At 42.8% G+C, this 20,927-nt stretch overlaps 1 protein-coding gene across 1 annotated transcript in view; it reads right to left on the reverse strand.

The window, feature by feature from the left end:
* Positions 1-10,772: 10,772 nt before the first annotated feature.
* pcmt1 (protein-L-isoaspartate (D-aspartate) O-methyltransferase) overlaps positions 10,773-20,927 on the reverse strand; it is a 40,208-nt gene continuing 30,053 nt past the window's right edge. Inside the window, exons 5-8 of the mRNA XM_033026111.1 lie at positions 20,771-20,891; positions 14,574-14,659; positions 13,337-13,547; positions 10,773-11,555 (exon numbers count right to left, since the gene is read on the reverse strand). Of these exons, the coding sequence (XP_032882002.1) occupies positions 13,368-13,547; positions 14,574-14,659; positions 20,771-20,891 (387 nt within the window). The 3' untranslated portion in view covers positions 10,773-11,555; positions 13,337-13,367. The remainder of the gene's footprint in view (positions 11,556-13,336; positions 13,548-14,573; positions 14,660-20,770; positions 20,892-20,927) is intronic.

The raw sequence follows: 20,927 nt of genomic DNA on the forward strand, positions 1-20,927 counted from the left end.
GCCACAGCACACAAACAGGCCCTTTGGCCCACCACTTCCATGCAATCCATTGTACCTATCTACACCAAACTCATTTACATACTTTAGGTCTGTAGCCTTCTATACATTGCAATTCAAGGACTTATTTCAATGCCTAAATTGCCCTGAGCGTATCTGTGCACTATCTCCAGGAAACATGATTCATTAGGAATTTAAGTCAATAATAACAAACAAAATTAATCGCAGGATAGTGTGCAACTTGAGATTCTCTCCACTGATGAAAAGTAAATAATTAATGTAGTGCAGGGGTCCCAAGCAAGTGGCTATTTTGGTCTGGAGTGTTGCTGCAGCTGCATTCATCCAAGCAATTGGTGCAACTCCAGCCCACCATTGAGTTGTTGATTAGGTGAGGGAAAGGCTTTGGAGTCATGCAGTGAGACACCTGCTGCATAGTAGATAGTCTCTAATCTTCTGGTATCCTGCCAACTCAAGGTCAGAATGTCCCACAACAATGTGAGTCTTCATGTTAGCTTCAAAGCAACTTGTCTTTCTTTAATGTAGAAACAAGGAACTGCAGATGCTGGTTTATTTAAAAAAAATAGGCAGAGTATTGGATTAACTCAATAGGTCAGACAGCATCTCTAAAGAACATGGATAGGTGACCCTTCTTCAGACTGGTAGTAAAGGAGAGGGGAGAAGAGAAGAAAGCTGGAAGAGATGAGCAGGACAAAGCCTGGCAAGCAGCAGATGGACACAGGTGAGGGCAGTTTTTGATGGGCAGATGGTTGGACAAAGGCCAGAATTGAAAAGATAGAAGAGTTGCAAACTGTGATGGTAGAGGAGAAATGTAAGGGGAAGGGAAAATTAGTGCACGTCCAGGGTGGGGCCACATTTACCATAAGACAATCTAGGAGCACAAGTGGTGAAGAATGAGAATTTGGGAGAAGGCAATAGTGTATTTGCAAGAGGCAGGGTGGGGAGAAGTGTAGTCCTGGTGAGTTTGTATATGTCAGACAGTAGCCTGCCCTCTGTGATGGAGACAGATTAAGAAAAGGGCGAGAGGCATCAGAGATAGTCCAAGTGAATTTGAGGGCAGGGTGGGTTAGTGGTAAAGTTAATGAAATCAATAAGGCAGCCTGCAGTGGCTGAAGAGTTGGTGATGATGCCAGTGTACGTTTAGAACAAGGTCTGTTTGCTGTAACCAGGCATAGCTGGGGCCCATGCAAGTGACCATGACTACACATTTAAAGAAAGTGAGAGGAGTCAAAGAAGTTACTGAGGGAGATGACAAGAGGACGAAGGAGAGTGTCAGTAGAGGGAAACTGATTGGGTCTCTATCGATGAAGACATGGAAGGTAATGGGACCTTCGTGGTGAGGGATGGAGGTGTAAATGTACTGGACTTCCATGATAAAAGCTAAGGCTCTGGGCCTAGAAATTAAAAGTTAATGATGGGCATGTGAGGTGTTTCCGATGTAGTTCTGAAGGGACTAGACTTGGGGGGGGGGGGGGGGGAGGGGGAGGGGGATAGGATGGAATCAAAATAATTGGAGACAGTAGACACAAAAAGCTGGAGTAACTCAGCAGGTCAGGCATCTCTGGAGAGAAGGAATGGGTGACGTTTCCCATTCCTTCTCTCCAGAGATGCTGCGTGACCCCCATGAGTCACTCCAGCATTTTGTGTCCACCTTCAATTTAAACCAGCATCTGCAGTTCTTTCCTACACATAATTGGAGACGGGTTCTGTGGGGCAGGCGTTGGCAGAAACAATGGGTCTGCAAGGGCCATTCTATTTGTGGATTACGTTAAGGAGAGAAGCAGGCATTGCAGGGCTGGGGAATGATATGGTTAGAGGCTGTGGAGGGGAGACCTCCAGAGGTGATGAGATCAGAAACCATTGGGAGATGGTGGCCTTTTGTTCTTCTGTGGGTCAAGAAGTAGGTATGAGCAGGTGTCAGAGCTGGCAGCTCGACTTATTTTAGTAGGGGGTCAGCCTGCTAGACTACAATGGCATCTCCCTTGTCAGCAGGTTTAATAGGAATATTCAAAATGTTGCTGAGTGAGCAGAGGGTGTACGTTCAGAGAGGATGTAAGGGGGGGGGTGGAGGTCAAGATGGTCGATGTTGCACTGGTAGTTGGAAATAAAGTCCAGGGGGGTGGAAGGCTGGCAGGGGATTCCATGAAGAAGTAGAATCTTGGAAAACTTGGAGGCAAGAACTCCTTTCGGAGTGGCGGCGCGGCTCGCTGCAGCGGCTCACCGGCAGTCCTGTTTGTTTTGTGTTTTTTGTGTTGTTTATTTCGTTTTTGGTTAGTCTAGTTTTGGTTTTTAGTTTGTGTTTGGGGGGGGGGTTGAAACGGGGCTTGCTGTCTCTCCCTGCGGGGGAATGCGACTTTTTTGTCGTATTCCCCTTCTCTGCCTCCGTCTGCGCTGAGGCCTAATGGCGGAGCTGGCGACCTCGAGGCTCAGGAGGCAGAGCCCGCTAGGACTCGCCCTGAGCTCGCTCCCGTGAGGGCGGCCCGGCTCGGGGCTGGAACAGTGCTTCCGTGAGGGGCTGTGACGCTCCCGGGAGGGCGGCCAGCACGAGGGAGGACCGGTGCTCCCGTCGGAGTGGCCGAGCTCGGGGAGGTATGGCGCTCCCAGCCCGAGGGAGGAGCGGCGCCCATGTCGGGGCGGCCCAGCCCGAGGGAGGAGCGACGCCCATGTCGGGGCGGCCCAGCCCGAGGGAGGTACGGCGCCCATGTCAGGGCGGCCCAGCCCGAGGGAGGAGCGGCGCCCATGTCGGGGCGGCCCAGCCCGAGGGAGGAGCGACGCCCATGTCGGGGCGGCTCAGCCCGAGGGAGGTACGGCGCCCATGTCGGGGACGGCCCAGCCCGAGGCTGAAGACGGCACGATACTCACGTGAGGGTGGCTGGGACGGTGTTCTGGCGGTGGTGGCCTGAGTCCGGGGTTCGGCCGCGGGCCAGCGGCTGCGTCAGCAGGACTGGTGGGCGGCAGCTTCGACCACCCCGGGGCGCGGTGATTGAGCCGCGGGACAGTTTTTAACATCGCCCGGTGGGGGATCGCCTCAGCGCAGAGGGAGAAGAGGAGGGAAGAGACTGCAGACCTAAAGACTTTTGCCTCCATCACAGTGAGGAGATGCTGCGTGGACTCACTGTGGTGGCTGTTAATATGTGTTTATTGTTGGTTTTTATTGTATTGTATTGTATGTATGACTGCTGCAATTTCGTTCAGACTTCGGTCTGAATGACAATAAAGGCTATCTAATCTAATCTAATCTTAACATTAGGGTAGGCCTGGAACTCACTAAGGAATGGTGTAGGGATACAAAGGTAGGGCCTCTGCTGAGAACTGAGGGAGGCTTGGTGTTTTCTCTTTCTTTAATGTAGTAAAATCCAAACCTTACCTTGAACAAAACTCATAGTTATAACGGTGTCAAAAAAATGGTTGGGAAGGTTAATGAGGATTTATAGACTTGATAACTTCTGCAGCTGAAGGCATACTGTAGGTGCTACTGGTTGGCGAAGAGAAATAGGGATGTACAATTGTAAATCAAGGCTCTATGCACAATTGGGTGACTGGGGCAGTCCTAGATAAAACCAGCAAATTTCTGCAATCTAACCAGGTTGCTTAGCATGACATTCGAATATAGTCTACAGGTGCCAAGAAAGCAGAATTGGCTTCTGTTTTTATTTCCTGTGATGTATCCTAGGCATCTTATGAAACAGAAACATCCCTAGCATAGTAGTCCCTCTGATTTTGCTGGTCCAAGCAGGTGTATGGGATGAAAGTTGGAGATACGTTGGAATCTGGAGCTGTAAACAATATGCTGGTGAAAGTCAGCTAGTCATGCAGCATCTTTGGTAGGAAGTGCAGGGGGTTAGGAGGGGGAAATTGTCGACCTTTCAGACCAAAAGACTGTACCGAAATTGTCGACAATTCCTACCTCACCTGCACCGATGCTGCTCAACCTGCTGAGTTCCTCCAGCACAATGCTTGCTGGGATGAAAAATGATTGCATCCCCATAGGTATGCTGTATTCGTGAGGGGGTAGAAACAAGACCTGTAGTGTGCCCCAAGAGCTCTGAAGGAGTTTGGAGAAAAAGTATATGAAATATTGATTATGATAGGTGGGGAATCTACCCAATGTCTGAAACAAATGGCAGTTGTGGGTAGAGACGCCCACTGTATCAGTGGCTTTAACATCTCTATCGTAAATGACAGTGCCAGAAGCAAAACCACAGAAGTAAAGATCATTCTACAGCTGTAGGCTGTGGGCTGAGGAGCTTTCTCGTTCAAGTTTGTGACCCAACTCACGGAACTACCAGAATTTTTAACATATTTTGTAAAAATATTATACAAATCATACCTGAAAATTGTCAAGACCAAAGCCTGCACATTTTTTTAAAAATATGAGAGAAACCTCCAATTTTCCAAGTAGTAATTGTCCAATCAATGCACGTTTGACATTGAGGTCGGCCACAAATTGACCAATCCGGCGCTTTGTTTTATGGTCGGTAGGCAGCGAGGACCCTGGGATCATGGCTGACTCCTAATTACATCAAAACAATGGCAAGGTTTCCATGGAATAAAGATAATACTAACCTTGCTGATCATTTTGTTTTTCAATTTATTTATCTTTATAAAGTTATGATGTGAACCGTTAAATAAAAATGATAAATAACAAATGTAGAGCTAGGGTTAGGATTAGAGTCAGTCAGTCGGCCGGCCAGTGGATGCTGCGAGTGGTCAGATGGCCGGTGGGTGCTGCGAGTGGTCGGTTGGCTGGTGGGTGCTGCGAGTGGCCGGTTGGCCGGTGGGTTCTGCGAGTGGGCGGTTGGCCAGTGGGTGCTGCGAGTGGACGGTCGAGCTGTCAGTAGGCCGGTGTTGCAGCGAGCGGGCGGACTGATGGAGCAGGCGCTACGGGGGGAGGTGCTGAAGGTGGCCCTGGCAGTGTGCATGATAGTGCTGCTCCCCACCATCATCACCCAGAAGGGCATACTGGCTGAGGTGGATGCGCTGAGCAGCCACACGTACGGAGCCCGCAGCCGGTCCCAAAGCGGCCCTGAAGGGGGGGGGGGGGGGGGGGGGGCGAGTTAGGGTTAGGCATTTTCCTATCAGTGGAAGATGCCTTAGCCTTCCCCTAGTCTGGCACTGCCCCAGTCCCACTATGGCCATGACCCCCACTCTGCACACTGGCAGTCAGTGGGGTTCAGTAAACAGGGGAACCCACAGGAACTGCCCTCACCCATTAATTAGGCTGGATCAGGAGCCGGACCTCTGCAGCAGTCTCGTTCAAAATACCCACCCACAATTATATTCATAATTATATATGGTTTAAATAGATCGCAGCACAGAATTAGGCTCCCGATGGTGTAATATGGGCATTGGACATTAGATGGCGATCTCATTTTCTAATTAGTTTAATTAATGTGCAACTTTTGACACTAATGAGTTATGACTTCCTTCTCAATTATATTTTATCTAAATCTGTGCAAAATATCATGTAGTTCCGAGACATGGGTCACGAAAGTTAAATTCTAGACACATTTTCGATGCTCGGCCCACAGTCTACTGATGACATTGGCAATTTGGCACATGCAGCAGACTCTTGCTTTTCCAGAAAAGATTTACCTAGTAATCATTGGAAATGAGGTACACAGTCTGAACTCACCCAAGTTTAAAACTACTCTACTAGCATTTTGTATTACTGGAAATATGTCAATCACTCAGCCTGTTGGGGGTGAGGTAGAGTTTTAAAGAAATCCAAGCTTGCAGAGGTTTGGATGATAGCCAGAGGTAATTTGAACACCAATCAAATAGTAATACGTAAACTGCAACCGAGACCAACAACATTAAGGAGCTAGCTGATCTAGGAAGAGCTAGCCGATCTAGGGAGAGCTAGCCAACTGGAAAGAAAAGGTAGACACAAAATGCTGGAGTAACTCAGCGGGACAGGCAGCATCTCTGGAGAGAAGGAATGGGTGACGTTACTGATCGAGACCCTTCTTCAGACAAGGGTCTCGACCCGAAACGTCACCTGTTCCTTCTCTCCAGAGATGCTGCCTGTATCGCTGAGTTACTCCAGCATTTTATGTCTACCTTCACTTTCCAGTTGGAAACCAGCATCTGCAGTTCATTACTACACAACTGGAAAGAGAATTGGCTTCATGAAAGAAAGCAGAGGGTAGTGTTGGAAGTTCAGGCCTAATGATGTGCCTCAGGAATTGGTGCTGGGCCCCATTGCTGTTTGAGGTATATATCAACGATTTGGGTGAGAATGTACAAGGCATGATTAGTAAGTTGCAGATCACATGAAAATGGATGACATCCTAGATAGTGAAGATGTTTATCAAAAATTGCAGCAGGATCTTGAATAGGGTGAGCGAGTGAGATGAGGAATGGTTAATGAAGTTTCACACAGATAAATACAAGGTGTCGCATTTTGCAAAGTCAAACCAGGGCAGGACCTTCACAGTGAATGGCAGAACAGAGGAGTGTTGTAGAGTAGAGGGATCCAGGAGTGCAGGTACATAGTTCTTTTAAAGTGATGTCACAAGAAGAGAAGCTGGTTAGGGCAGCTTATGGCACATTGGCCTCCATCAGAATATTGAGTATAGAAGTTTGGTTATTACATTTGTACATGACATTGGTGAGGCCACGTTTGGAGTATTTTGTTCAGTTTTCATCACCCTGTTATGGGTAAGATGTTGCTAAGCAGGAAAGAGTGCAGATAAGATTTACAAAGGTATTGCCAAGAGTCCAGGGCAGGTGACCTATAGGGAGAGGATGACTTTATTCCTTTGGAGTGCAGGAGGATGAGGGGTGATCTTAGAGCTGTTTAAGATCACGAGGGGAATAGATAGGGAAAATGCACAGAATATTTTACTCAGAGTAGGGGAATCAAGAACCAGAGGACATGGGTTTAAGGTTATTAAGAACCTGAGGTGCTACTTTTTCACACAAAGGGTGGTGGGTATATGCACTGAGCTGCCAGCGAGAGTTGAGGTAGGTATTATTACAACATACAAAAGTGATTTGGACAGGTACAAGGATAGGAAAGGTGTAAAGGAAGTAGGCCAAATGCAGGCAGAAAGGTGGGTGTGAGCAAGCTGGGCTGAAGAGCCTGTTTCTATGCTGTATATCTCCGTGTGGACTGCAATGAAGAATTCATGATCATAGTTAAAATAATGTTTGGTCTGAGCTCTTTGAATACCGAATTACATTGCACAAAACTGCCAGCTATGAGCATGCTTCCCACAATATGATTGCACCATGTAAAATACTATCAGCTAGCTTATTCTTATGTTGGCAAAGGTTATGCTGAACGACACAGGTCTCCAGGACTGACAACTATTTATATTTGCATTCTTCACATCTTTGACAAGTTGATTTTAAGATATTTTACAGCTGCAATGTACTATACAGGTAGCCTTCAATTTGCAGGATTTATGAATTTTCACTATGCCTCAAATCTTTAGTCAGTGTCCTCCATTCATAAGTATCTTTTTACCACAACTAAAAGCATGTCCATCTCCACCTATAACAGCACTCTCAATCTGATTATTGGGATTGAATCCCTGATTAGTGATTGAATCCCAATAATAAGCAGACACTATCAGGGTAAGTAGAACTCACATTGGTTTACGAGCTGGCAAAGTATCTGAAGACTGAGATGGCTGGATTTGATGAACTAGACCAGGTTGATATGGTAGTATGATTGGAATTGATTGGTAAAGAACTCACAAACAAGAATCTGTTATGACTTCAACAACAGAAGGTCACAGAAGTAGCACTACCACCCGGAAATAATTGATTGAAAAGATTTCAGCAGCATTCTTCTACATAGAGTGATAGTTGTCTTCAAAGATCTAAACATGGGACAATTACAATTAAAACACAAAGTACGTGCTATAACTCCAGGATAAGCCCTCAACTAAGAAAACCAAGCCCAAAACCAAAGTATTATCTAACAATACAACAACTTACAACAAATGACTCCATATGCAAAAAAAAACTAATCCTTTAGATGCAAATATATTGGGGTTATCAAGTGGTCACCTCCCTTCATTGGTGTTTCGTTGAGTTAGGCCCATGACACCTCTGGAAGGCTCAACTGTTGGCTCTGGAGTCCCAGAACAACAACTCCTCCTCCTCCTCCTCCTCAATACCTGCTCTCACCACCTATGGTACCTGTAGCAACTAAATAAATGAAGCTGCAGGCAACTAGCTCACTAACAAATGATAAACATCTGCATCCTATCTTTCACTAATCCTAGCCCATCATTAAGCTTGTAACACCACAAATATCACCCTTGCATAAGACCGGGATACATTTGCACAGACTACAATTAAAGAAATACACGTACTGCATGTCGTACGTTTCCTTTCTGCCCCCAACTGACACTATTTCTTCTCCACCAAATCCACCTACTGCCTTGCTTGGCTGCCTCTGACATTTGCTTTACATCCTGACGCAAACTCTGTCCACGAATTCCTAGCTCTCCAAATAGCGACGTGGTTGATCTCGCTATGAAACCTTTACAACACACCTCTACAGGACGTACTCTTGCTCTCCATCCTCGCTGCTCAACTTTTCTTTTCCTTTCATAAGCCTTATCCACTATCTGCTGACTAACTGACCATAACACTATATCAGGCCTCAAACTAGTAGCAATTGTTTCCTGCAGAACAACCTTTCCTCCTAAATCTACCCACACCTCCCAAACATTGGCTCCCCGTAACTAGCCTGTCATACCCATCTGCAAACTTCCCTTCTCTACCTTTCTCTCCCTTACGGACAGAATGAATTGCTACACTCCCAGTCCCGATGCCAACTGAATTAACTGAGTTTATCCACTGTCCCTGCTTCACCTGAGCTACTGCCCTTACACATCTTACGGCTCCCTCCTGACGATATACCTTTTCTACAATCAATTTCCTCCTCTCTGTTGGACCTGCCTTACTCCAAACTGGTTTCCCTGTGTTGCGCCCCAAGCCACCTTTCCCTTGCTGCACCCTACCAACAATGTTTATATGCCTCAGAGCTGCTTGTGCTTCTTCTACTGCCTGCTTTGAGTTCCACTTCCTCCCTCCACATAGAGCAATAGTTGTCTTCAAAGATCTAAACATGAGACAATGCTATGGAGCGATTGCATGATGAAAAATGCTTGGGGTTGCTACAAGAATTCATAAGAAAAAGCCGTCCAGATTTTCATCAACATCTTTAAGCCTCATTCATCACCTACCCGGCAACAGACAAAAGAATGCTCACTGTCAATGTTACAAATTGATGCTCAGATTTACCACAATTATCCAAATACCATTGACACTGGTGACTCTCGCTATATATAAAATGCTACTATTTACATACAAAGATACAAATCAGTAGACCACTCAGCCTCAAACCTACCCCCAACCATTCAACACTGGCTAAACAATTGCAACTGCACCTCCGCATTCTTAACTACATGCAGTAATATTTCATCATATTTAGAATCTGCCTCAAAGAGGTTGCAGTCCCAATCTTAGAAAATTCTAGATGCAATAAAACGAATGCTAGTTTAAATTGACAACCTCTTAATTTAAACAGCGACAATTTGTTCTAGGTTCTCCACAAGACGAAGCATCCTTTTTACATCCACTGTCAACAATTCTTGGTGAACTTCTATAATACATTAGTAGAACATAGAATAATACAGCACGGGAACAGGCCCTTCAGCCCACAATGTTTGTGCCGAACATGATGCCAAGTTTAATTAATCTCATCTGCCTGCATGTGATCTATAGCCTTCTATTCCCTGCTCTTCCACGTGCCTATCTAAAAGCCTTTCGAAACACCACTATCATATCTTGCTCCATTACTACCCTGGCAATGCATTACAGGCCCCCCATTAGTATAAAAAAACATTCCCCACAAATCTCCATTAAACTTTTCCCCTCTCGCCTTTGTGTTGGACATTTCCACCCTAGGTAAAAGGTTCTGACTATCTACCCTATCTATGACACATAATTTTATATACTTTATTAAGTCTCCCTTCAACCTCCGACATTGTACACTTTGTTAATTACTAATACTGTAAATTATTTCATGGTGGTTTTTTAAGTTTTCGATTAAAATTTAAGTTTTACAACATAAATGTATTTTTGGATTTATATCTTCGAGGAATCAAACAATTTCATAAATCAGGGAATAACTTTACTTTGGTTTTTTTCCAAATAATTCCTACCGTGCAATGCAATCACAAAAACAGTAAATGATCACATTTAAGGAATAAAACCAAGGCGCGAACACTTTAGGAGGTACCCTCGTGTTTTAAAAGATCACGCTGACTCAGTCACAGCCAGCAGAGGGCAGGCAAGATACCAGTTTAATCTCATCCAAAAGAAAAGTACCACATATTCTAAGAAGACAAGTGTCGAGGTTGTAAATCCTGAGAGGAAAAAACTTTTCACATTAACTGGAAGATAAGTTTACAAGGAGGGAAAAAAGACGACCCAAGGTCAGAGAGCCTCGGCATCCTGTAATTGCCATCCAGTTGACAAACATGGACTTAGCAAAGGTGGAGAGAATAAGATCTGAAAATGGTTATAAGGATAGCGAGTTGAATACAAGTGAGCCCACTGATCATCTAATTAGAATGTGTCATTAGGGATTAGTGAATGAGAGAGTTTGGATCAGTAGGATATACTGACAAAGGAGCATTTTTTTTTTCAGGAGGCAGAAATCCAAATTTAGCAGTTCTGTCATGTATACTTTTTTTACCTTCACAATAAATAGTTCAAACAAATACAAATCAATTCATCCACTAAAATTTATTTGGCAAAGCAATAAATGCATACACTGAGGAAATTTAACTGCAGTTCATAATGCCAAGAGCTCCTACAGCAAGGTTATATTTTCACTACATTCAATTGTGAAGCAATAACGGTGGAATAGCAGCACAGAACTTAAAACTATGTTTAATATGTCCAAATATGATTTTACAGTGAACAGTGTAGTAGCTGCCATCAGCTTGTAGTGCTAGGGAGGCTCGATTTCAGGAACATGAAACATGACTGTCTGCATGGCAACTCACGGTGCACTACAATCTTACGGGTTTAGTGCTTGGTTATCACTGCATACAGAAAGCTCTTGCATATCCAGGATCATGGGTGCATACCGTATATTATAATGGTGCTAGATTTGAACACTTTTCATTTCAAATGGTGTAGGGGGGTTAGGGTGGGGAGCACACACCACACACCTGCTGGCCCTCCTTGCTGCAGCTTCATTCTTGCCAGTTAAAAAATTAAACAAAGCCTCGGAAAACTTCCAGTGCTGAATGTATTTTTTTTCCAATTCTTTACGCAGCTCTTTTCCCAGGCTAGTTTGTTGAACTATTAAAAGAAGACTGCTCCACACCAATCATCAAGTATGAGTGTGTGTGTGTGTGTGTGTGTTCGTGTAAGTGTGTGTATGTTTGTAAGTCCAAAACAAGCTGCAATGCTGTCATTTTTCAAAGCATTTAGAACAGGAGATATCCACTCCACATTAATGTCAGGTTCTGAGCACACAGATGAAGCTTCACATTTCATCCCTGTGGATTTAAAACAACAAGGAGTTAAACTGGAGCGCAATCAGCACATGCACACAAGAGTACCTACATTTTAAAATGAAAGGGACGACATTTTATTTAGCAGAATACACAATTGTGTTTCGAGTAAAGGGTGGCGAGAAGCGGGAAGAAGTTGCCTAATTCCTCAACTCAAAACAGGTTCGACGGGCCAACATCATGTTCCCCAGTAGTTTGAGATTAAGATATTACTATTTAATTTGGGACCTACCCAAGAAATGTCACTTTACCTGAACTTGGCCTCCACACTGCAGTAGTCATCTCAGTAGATAAAAATGTTTTGTAGCAAGGAGTCAATCCATTTTAGCTGGAATTTTGCAACTTAAATGTAGTAATTCTTATAGAAACTTACAAAATTCTTATGGGGTTGGACAAGCTAGATGCAGGAAGATTGTTCCCAATGTTGGGGAAGTCCAGGACAAGGGGTCACAGTTTAAGGATAAAGGGGAAATCCTTTAGGACCGAGATGAGGAAAACATTTTTCACACAGAGTGGTGAATCTCTGGAACTCTCTGCCACAGAAGGTAGTTGAGGCCAGTTCATTGGCTATATTTAAGAGGGAGCTAGATGTGGCCCTTGTGGCTAAAGGGATCAGGGGGTATGGAGAGAAGGCAGGTACAGGATACTGAGTTGGATGATCAGCCATGGTCATATTGAATAGTGATGCAGGCTCGAAGGGCCGAATGGCCTACTCCTGCACCTATTTTCTATGTTTCTGTGTAATGATTGGAACTACTTTCAAGCTATACAGAATTTTGGAAATTCAAGTCCCTATTTCAAGCAATTCGATCTAGCCTTCATTTATCTTTAATGACAGAGATTGAGTTTTCATAATGCCTAAATACCAGAAGATATCTGTCCTGACCAACTGGTTTCGGGATCACTTTTTGCTTTTCAAAAAGACTGCAGTTGCTTCTTTGTGCCCAATGGCCAGCTGATCCTCAAGACCATATCTATCAAGATATAACGACAGAATTGAGAGCATGGGACATTTGGGCAAAATTGTTAACAAATTCAAGGCAAATGGGATTAAAGGAACAATGGCAGAATGGATACAAAATTGAGCAACACTCGGCTCACTCAAATGCTGCCAGATCTTATGAGTTTCTCCTGCAGTTTATTTTTCGCCCCAGACTCCAACATCTGCAGTGTCTTGTATCTTCTGTGTTAACTGGATATCAGGTACAGGAGAGAACAATTCCTCCTGACCCCCCCCCCCCCCGGCACCGAGCCACCGGTGTCAATGGACATAGGGCCACATGAGCAGTTTAATTTACTTTACAGATGTAACATGGAAACAGGCCCTTCAGCCCACTGGACCTGCCTAAAGGACATCCGAGCCTCATCTCCCACCCATCCCGATACTTGGAACCAGAAGGGGATGTGTGGGACCAGCGCATGCAGCACAGAACAAGGAGGGACTTGTGGGGAAGTGGGAATCGAGAACAAGGAGGGACCCAGTGGGTGGGGTGGGAGAGCGGTGGGGAGGCCTCCGAGAGCAAGGGTGGACCATCGAGACTCTAATGACTACTTTTCAGCAACAGATTTGTGGTGAATCTTTGTGTTCTTTGTGTATTGTAGGCAAAAACAAAGAATTTCACTGGACCTAGGTACAAGTGACAATAAAGTATCAATGAATCATTGCCATTCATCACCGTTAATAAAAATCTGAAGCAATCTATTTATCACACGGATGTAATGAAGTCGCAGAAACAAAGCAGCTTGCTCCAGTCCACACACTTCACCTTGTTTCTGAGGAAGATGGGTTGTGCAGAATCACTTCCACTTTGGCACCTGCTTTTCTTGATCTGTTAAAGGCACGTAGATCACTCCCATCAGCGGTTTCTTATTGATGTGGCCATTCTGTAGTTTGTCATACTGCTCCAGCATCTGGTTTCCACCTGCAGGGCCGACTGGTAAAATCAATCTTCCTCCGGGCTTTAACTGATCTAGTAACTGGGACCCCGGTGGGGGGGGGGGGGGAGGGGAAAGGGAAGAACAGGAAGAAAATAGTTTGGGGGAGGGAGTACATGGAAGAACAAGTTAGAGATAATACAAGAGAGATTGATAAGAGGTAAAAGAAAGAAAATGCAAGAAATAATTTAATACCACAAAGGCATTTTTGCATCAACAGATTAATGAAAACAATAAATCTATAGAAGGTCAAGCTACAATGCTAAATTTCATATTACTTTCAAATATACGTACACTACATGACAACCAAACTGAATCCTAGTTTGGTCACTTGCTGGATCCACATTAAACAGCAAAATAGGCAGTCAAATAGGGAAGCTCAACGTTAAAACAATATATCAAAGACATTTGCTGTTAAAAAACTGCAGCAAATCAGTCCCTACCCTAGATGAAATGCTAATAGAGCAAAGATGTTAATGGACAGGATCGGATTCATCTCTTCTGAAAAGACAAGCCAATCTCTGCACTATAAACAATCCTTTCTTGCTTCAAATGTCCATGGTATTGAACAATTACTGAAATTGTTTAATCTGCAATCTCACATGCAAAATAGTCCCAAGTTTGAAGCACAATAGCTTTCTGATTTCCCCCCAAGGAGACAAGCATAACTGAATGTTTTTGAACTGAAGAGGAAGAAAAATTTAGATGCTGAATGAAGTACTACATTTACTTTGGGCCAATTATAGCCACACTACGAGTTTTGTCCACCCTTTGGCTACGAGGACAAATAAGATCCCTGGATCAACCAAATATAGGAAATACATCTTGGGAATTCAGTCAACTCAGAAGCTCTCGTTACATTTTTCCTATATTATCAACTATTTTCAAATCCCCTGCGATCCAAACACAAAATCTAACACCTTTAATGGGAACGTTTAAGCACGTAAAAATTATTAATGCTAATGGTGCCATTCTCACTGCTTTCCATGGACATAAGAACTTGCGGGAATTTCAGTTTGCAATAACTATGTTTTATAACTTCAATGAAAGAGTTTCAAGAGAACTTACTGCCTGTGGTACCGTACTTGCAGCAGCCCCCACATGGATGGCATCATATGGCTCTTCCTCTGGGTATCCTTGCCTACCATCACCCACTGTGTGTGCGTAGGGGGAGGGAGGAGGATGGAAATTGAAATTAAAAAGTCCAATTACAGAGGGAATTTTTCACCATTTAATAAAAAAGAAAGCAAATGTTAACATGTTCAAGTAATTGCAATAGGTGTGATTTTCTGAGACTTAAAAGAAAGTCAAATGCATACAAATTAGTAGTAAGCCATTGTCCCTTAGGCATTGAATACAATACATACGCCATCATTTAATGCAATAATGGTTGATGCAAATTTAACCTCAACTCTAATTTCCCATATGCTCCGTAATCTTGACCTCTTTGCTAATCAAAAACCTGAGTTCCTCTGCCTTAAAATGTATTATATTATATTTTCAAATAAGACTATCAATACTCCACACAATACTCCATATATATTCTCATCATTACCTCTAACAGAATAACCTTCCTACTTTTGTATTTAATTCCTCTCACAACAGTTAGCATTCTTGTGTAGGAGGGTCTCGACCCAAAACGTCATCCATTCCTTCTCTCCAGAGATGCTGCCTGTCCTGCTGGGTTACTCCAGCATTTGTGTCTTAGTTAGCTTTCTTTCTTCTTTGCTTCCTTCATTGTTCCTGGCATACCAGCTTTTGGCAAAGCATGCACTAGAGCATCCAGATTCCTCTCCATTTAGGAGCTCTGCAACCTTTATCTGCAATCACACGTTCCACACAGGAGGCTGCTAAGGAAGCTGCGAGGCCATAGTATCAAAGGGCAGATTCTAGCATGGATAGCAGGTTGGCTAGATGACAGAAGGTGAAGAGTGGCAATAAAGGGTTTTTTTTCCGGTTGGCTGCCAGTGACTAGCGGAGTTCCACAGGGGTCGGTGCTGGGGCCGTTATTCTTCACGTTGTATATTAATGATTTGGATGAGGGCATTGAAGACTTTGTGGCCAAGTTTGTGGATGATACAAAAATAGGCGGAAGGGCAGGTAGTGCAGAGAAAGCAGGGACTCTGCAGAAGGACTTGGACAGGGTGGGAGAGTGGGCAGAGAAGTGGCAGAAGGAATATAGTGTAGCAAAGTGTGGAGTCATGTATTTTGGTAGTAGGAATAAAGGCGTAAACTATTTTCCAGATGGGGAGACAATCTAGAAATCGGAAGTGTAAAGGGACTTGGGAGTGCTGGTGCAGGATTCCCAAAAGGTTTACCTGCAAGTTGAACCGGTAGTAAAGAAGGCAAACACAAAATGCTAGTATTTATTGCCAGAGGGCTAGAATACAAAAAACAGGGATGTAATGCTGAGGCTCTAAAAGGCACTGGTCAGGCCTCATTTGGAATATTGTGAGCAGTTTTGGGCACCATACCCAAGAAAGGATGTGCTGGCCCTGGAGAAGATCCAGAGGAGGTTTATAAGAATGATCCCAGGAATTAGTGGGTTAACTCATGATGAGTGTATGATGGCACTGGACCTGTACTCACTGGAGTTTAGAAGAATGAGGGGGGGGGGGGGGGCTCATTGTAATGTACAGAATAACGACAGGCTTGGATAGAGTGGATGTGGAGAGGATGTTTCCACTAGTGGGGCAGTTTAGGACTAGAGGTCATAGCCTCAGAATTAAAGGACGTTCCTTTAGGAAGGAGATGAGAAGGAATTTCTTTAGTGGTGAATTTGTGATTTATTTTGGCACAGATGGCTTTGAAAGCCAAGTCAATGGATATTTTTAAAGCAGAGATACAGTGCCCTCCATAATGTTTGGGACAAAGACCCATCATTTATTTTTTCCCTCTACTCCACAACTTGAGATTTGTAATAGGAAAAAAAAAAAAATCACATGTGGTTAAAGTGCATATTGTCAGATTTTAATAAAGGCCATTTTTATACAATTTGGTTTCACCATATAGAAATTATAGCTGTGTTCATACATAGTCTCCCCCATTTCAGGGCACCATAATGTTTGGGACACGGCAATGTTGTGTTAACGAAAATAGTCATGTTTAGTATTTTGTTACATATCCTTTGCATGCAATGACTGCTTGAAGGCTGTGATTCATGGACATCACCAGTTGCTGGGTGTCTTGTCATTGTCTTGCTGTAGGAAGAACCGCTGCCAATGAGTTTTGAGGCATTTGTTTGAACTTGAGCAGATAGGAGGTGTCTATACACTTCAGAATTCATTATGTGACTACCATCAGCAGTTGTATCATCAATGAAGATAAGTGAGCCAGTACCTTCAGCAGCCATACATGCCCAGGCTATAATACCCCACCACCGTGTTTCACAGATGAGATGGTATGCTTTGGACTTGGGCAGTTCCTTCTCTCCTCCATATTTTGCTCTTGCCATCACTCTGATATAACTTAATCTTCATCTCATCTGTCCATAAGACCTTTTTCCAGAACTGTGGTTGCTCTTTTAAGTATTTCTTGGCAAACTGTAACCCGGCCATTCTATTTTTGCGGCTAACCAATGGTTTCCATCTTGCAGTGTAGCCTCTGCATTTCTGTTCATGAAGTCTTCTATGAACAGTGGTCATTGACAAATCCACACCTGACTCCTAAAGAGTGTTTCTGATCTGTCGGACAAGTGTTTGGGGATTTTTCTTTATTATAGAGAGAATTCTTCTATCAGGTGTGGAGGTCTTCCCTGGCCTGCCAGTCCTTTTGCGATTAGTAAGCTCACCAGTGCTCTTAATGATGTTCCAAACAGTTGATTTTGGTAAGCCTAAGGTTTGGCTGATGTCTCTAACAGTTTTATTGTCTCTCAATTTCATAATGGCTTCTCTGCCTTTCATAGAAACATAGAAAATAGGTGCAGGAGGAGGCCATTCGGCCCTTCGAGCCAGCACCGCCATTCATTGTGATCATGGCTGATCGTCCCCAATAAATAACCTGTGCCTGCCTTCTCCCCATATCCCTTGATTCCACTAGCCCCTAGAGCTCTCTCTAACTCTTAAATCCATCCAGTGATTTGACCTCCACTGCCCTCTGTGGCAGGGAATTCCACAAATTCACAACTCTCTGGGTGAAAATGTTTTTTCTCACCTCAGTCTTAAATGGCCTCCTCTTTATTCTTAGACTATGGCCCCTGGTTCTAGACTTGCCCAACATTGGGAACATTTTTCCTGCATCTAGCTTGTCCAGTCCTTTTATAATTTTATATGTTTCTATAAGATATCCCCTCATCCTTCTAAACTCCAGTGAATACAAGCCTAGTCTTTTCAATCTTTCCTCATATGACAGTCCCACCATCCCAGGGATCAATCTCGTGAACCTACGCTGCACTGCCTCAATCACAAGCATGTCCTTCCTCAAATTAGGAGACCAAAACTGTACACAATACTCCAGATGTGGTCTTACCAGAGCCCTATACAACTGCAGAAGAACCTCTTTACTCCTATACTGAAATCATTGGCACAACTTTGGTCCTCATGTTGATAAACAGCAATAACAGTTTCCAAATGTGATGGAAAGACTGGAGTATAAAATGTATAAAAATGGCCTTAATTAAATTCTGACAATGTGCACTTTAACCACGTGATTTTTTTCTATTGCAAATCCCAAATTTTGGAGGACAGAGGCAAATAAATAAATAATGGGTCTTTGTCCCAAACATTATGGAAGGCCCTCTAGATAGATTCTTAATTAGTATGGGTGTCAGGGGTTATAGGGAGAAGGCAGGAGAATGGGGTTAGGAGGGAAAGATCAGCCATGATTGAATGGCAGAGTAGACTTGATGGGCTGAATGACATAATTCTGCTCCTATTATTTATGACCTAATCTCACCCCTTAAGAATATACACTTTACTTTTCCTGCCAACACAGACAACATTACACTCCTCGATTAGCCAGATTGTTGCCCACTCAAACTATGTCTCGTTGTAGTCACCATATGTCTGCTTAACAATTTACCTTCCTACCCATTTTTGTGTTATCAAAGTTGGCACCTTGCCTTTGGGGCTTTCATTCCAATCGCGTTCATAAATTATACAAAGTTGTAACCTCAACACCCAATCTCTGAGGCACGCCATTAGATGCAACTTTTGAACAGCCATTTATGGTGTGTATTGCTTCCTGTCAACTTCTATTTGTGCGAGAATGTTGTTGCCTGTACAGCTTTTATTTCTACAATAACCTTGGATGTAACACCGTAACAAATGCGTTTTGGAGATCCTAATATGGTACATCCACTAGCTTCCTGATATCCAAGCATGCATTAATTAAAAAAAAAAAAATAGGTCAACCATGATTTATTTTTCATTTTGCTAAAATGATTTTTAAGTGTTCTAAGAAAAGTCTATGTTAGTTTAATATAGACTATAGACTAATAGCCTGCAGTTTGTTTCTTTCGCTCTCCTTCAGGTTTTGAATAAGGGAGTTTATATTTGGTATTTTCCAGTCTAATGGTATCTTCCCTAAAAGGTGATTTAAAAAAATTAAAGCCAATGCATCAAATGTTTCAGAATATATAAAATGGCAAAGATAAGCAAGACTATTGAAGGAAAATATGAATCTGAATCAGAGATGGCCAGATATGTAAAGAGTAAGAGCTTCTATAGATATTTGAAATACATACAGATGGCAGATAAATTATGTGTAGGACTGAACTGCAGATGCTGGTTTATGCCGAAGATAGACAAAATGATGGAGTAACTCAGCGAGACAGGCAGCTTCACTGGATAGAGGGAATGGGTGACGTTTCAGGTCAAGATCCATCTTTAGACTCAGGTGGAACACTTCTTTCAAGATACGAAGATGAAGTCCACCTGGACTTGGGGAACTTGACAGCTTACAGCGCCAAGAATTTGCTTGCTACAACTATCCTGCTCATTGCAATTTCCCCCAAATTCCTCCTCTGTTCCAATTCCCAATTTAAAACTAATCCTGGGCTATTACTTGTATCCTCTAATGCAAACCAATGCAAAGTACCCATATAATTCACCCGCCATTCATTTGTTTTCCATTACTAATTCCCCAAACTCAAGTTTCGTTCAGGCTAACATTCACTCAATTCCTTTTCAAATAACTTTAAAAGCACTTATTGTATGCATATCTGGTTCAGTGATGTTTTTATTTAAATGTGTGAAGAGCAAAGTTATTTTCTTACAAACATTAGAATATTACCAATTTGTCAGAATATCACCCGTCCATTGCCCATGCACATCCCCGATGAGCAAATTATACAGAAATAGTCAACTCATTTGTCCTTCAATAGTCTTATTTCTTCTTTCTTAGTCGTCTTTCCTAATTTTTATATTTTGTCCAATCTTCCGACTTGCTGTCTTTGCACAATGCATTTTCTTTGTTTATTACTTCCATTAATTTAGTTCATCACAGATGGTAGGGTCCTCCAAGGAAGGTTTTTCTCATTTTAATGTATTTAATTAATCTAAAAGATCCCATTAAACTTTTGCAACTGCATCTCAACTGATGATTACTTAACTTGCAAGTTCACTTTAATCAGCTCTGATTCCATGTCCTCACAATCCCCTTTAAAGTTTAGAACACTTGAACCCATTTATGTCTCCCTGATGCAATGCAAAATTTAATATCAGGACTATTTTCATTAGGTCAATAATTCATTCTGTCATTGCACAATTCCAGGTCTTGTATAATCTGCTCTCCAATTGGTTTCAGATCATTCTGTTCTGATCCCGCTGCAAGCAGATCACATCAACTCCCTTTGCCCATCTAATTTTTCTACTCTATATTTAGATTCATATACCCCACTGATTATTGTCAAACTTTGCTGACAGGCTCCTACCATGTGTTCACTGTTAGGGGTCATGTGTACCATTTCCAGAAATAAATTCTTCCTTTAATATTGTTTCATTTCCATCCAAACTTCTAATCATATGCACTGCCTTAAATATTGCCTCTAATTTATGTTATCTATGCAGCCATGTCTCTAATGACAGTCAAACCTATCTACCTCAATTTTCATTCACAGATCACTTCTGTTTCGAGCTCTTAATTGCATTTACACAATTATTACTAAAACATCATATAGTGCAGAATGATACATTTTTCACAACTTAAATTTTTATTTTTTAATAAAGCATGGAACAAATATGTAGGCATTTATCATGCAAAGCAAAACCACATTTTATTCTAATAACTGATATAAAGCTTTGCAGATTTACATGCAAAAAACTCACCTACAAATTTTATTCTTCCTGATGTAAGCAACGATGGATCATCTTTCTTTAGATTAGTTATTGAGTCATTTACCAGTTCCTTAATATGTTCAATTCCTACCACTTTTCCATTTGGGCCAACCTGGATAAGAGATGGTTTGTTTTAACTTCAGAGCGT

Source organism: Amblyraja radiata, chromosome 8, assembly GCF_010909765.2.
Source record: "Amblyraja radiata isolate CabotCenter1 chromosome 8, sAmbRad1.1.pri, whole genome shotgun sequence".
NCBI lineage: Eukaryota > Metazoa > Chordata > Chondrichthyes > Rajiformes > Rajidae > Amblyraja > Amblyraja radiata.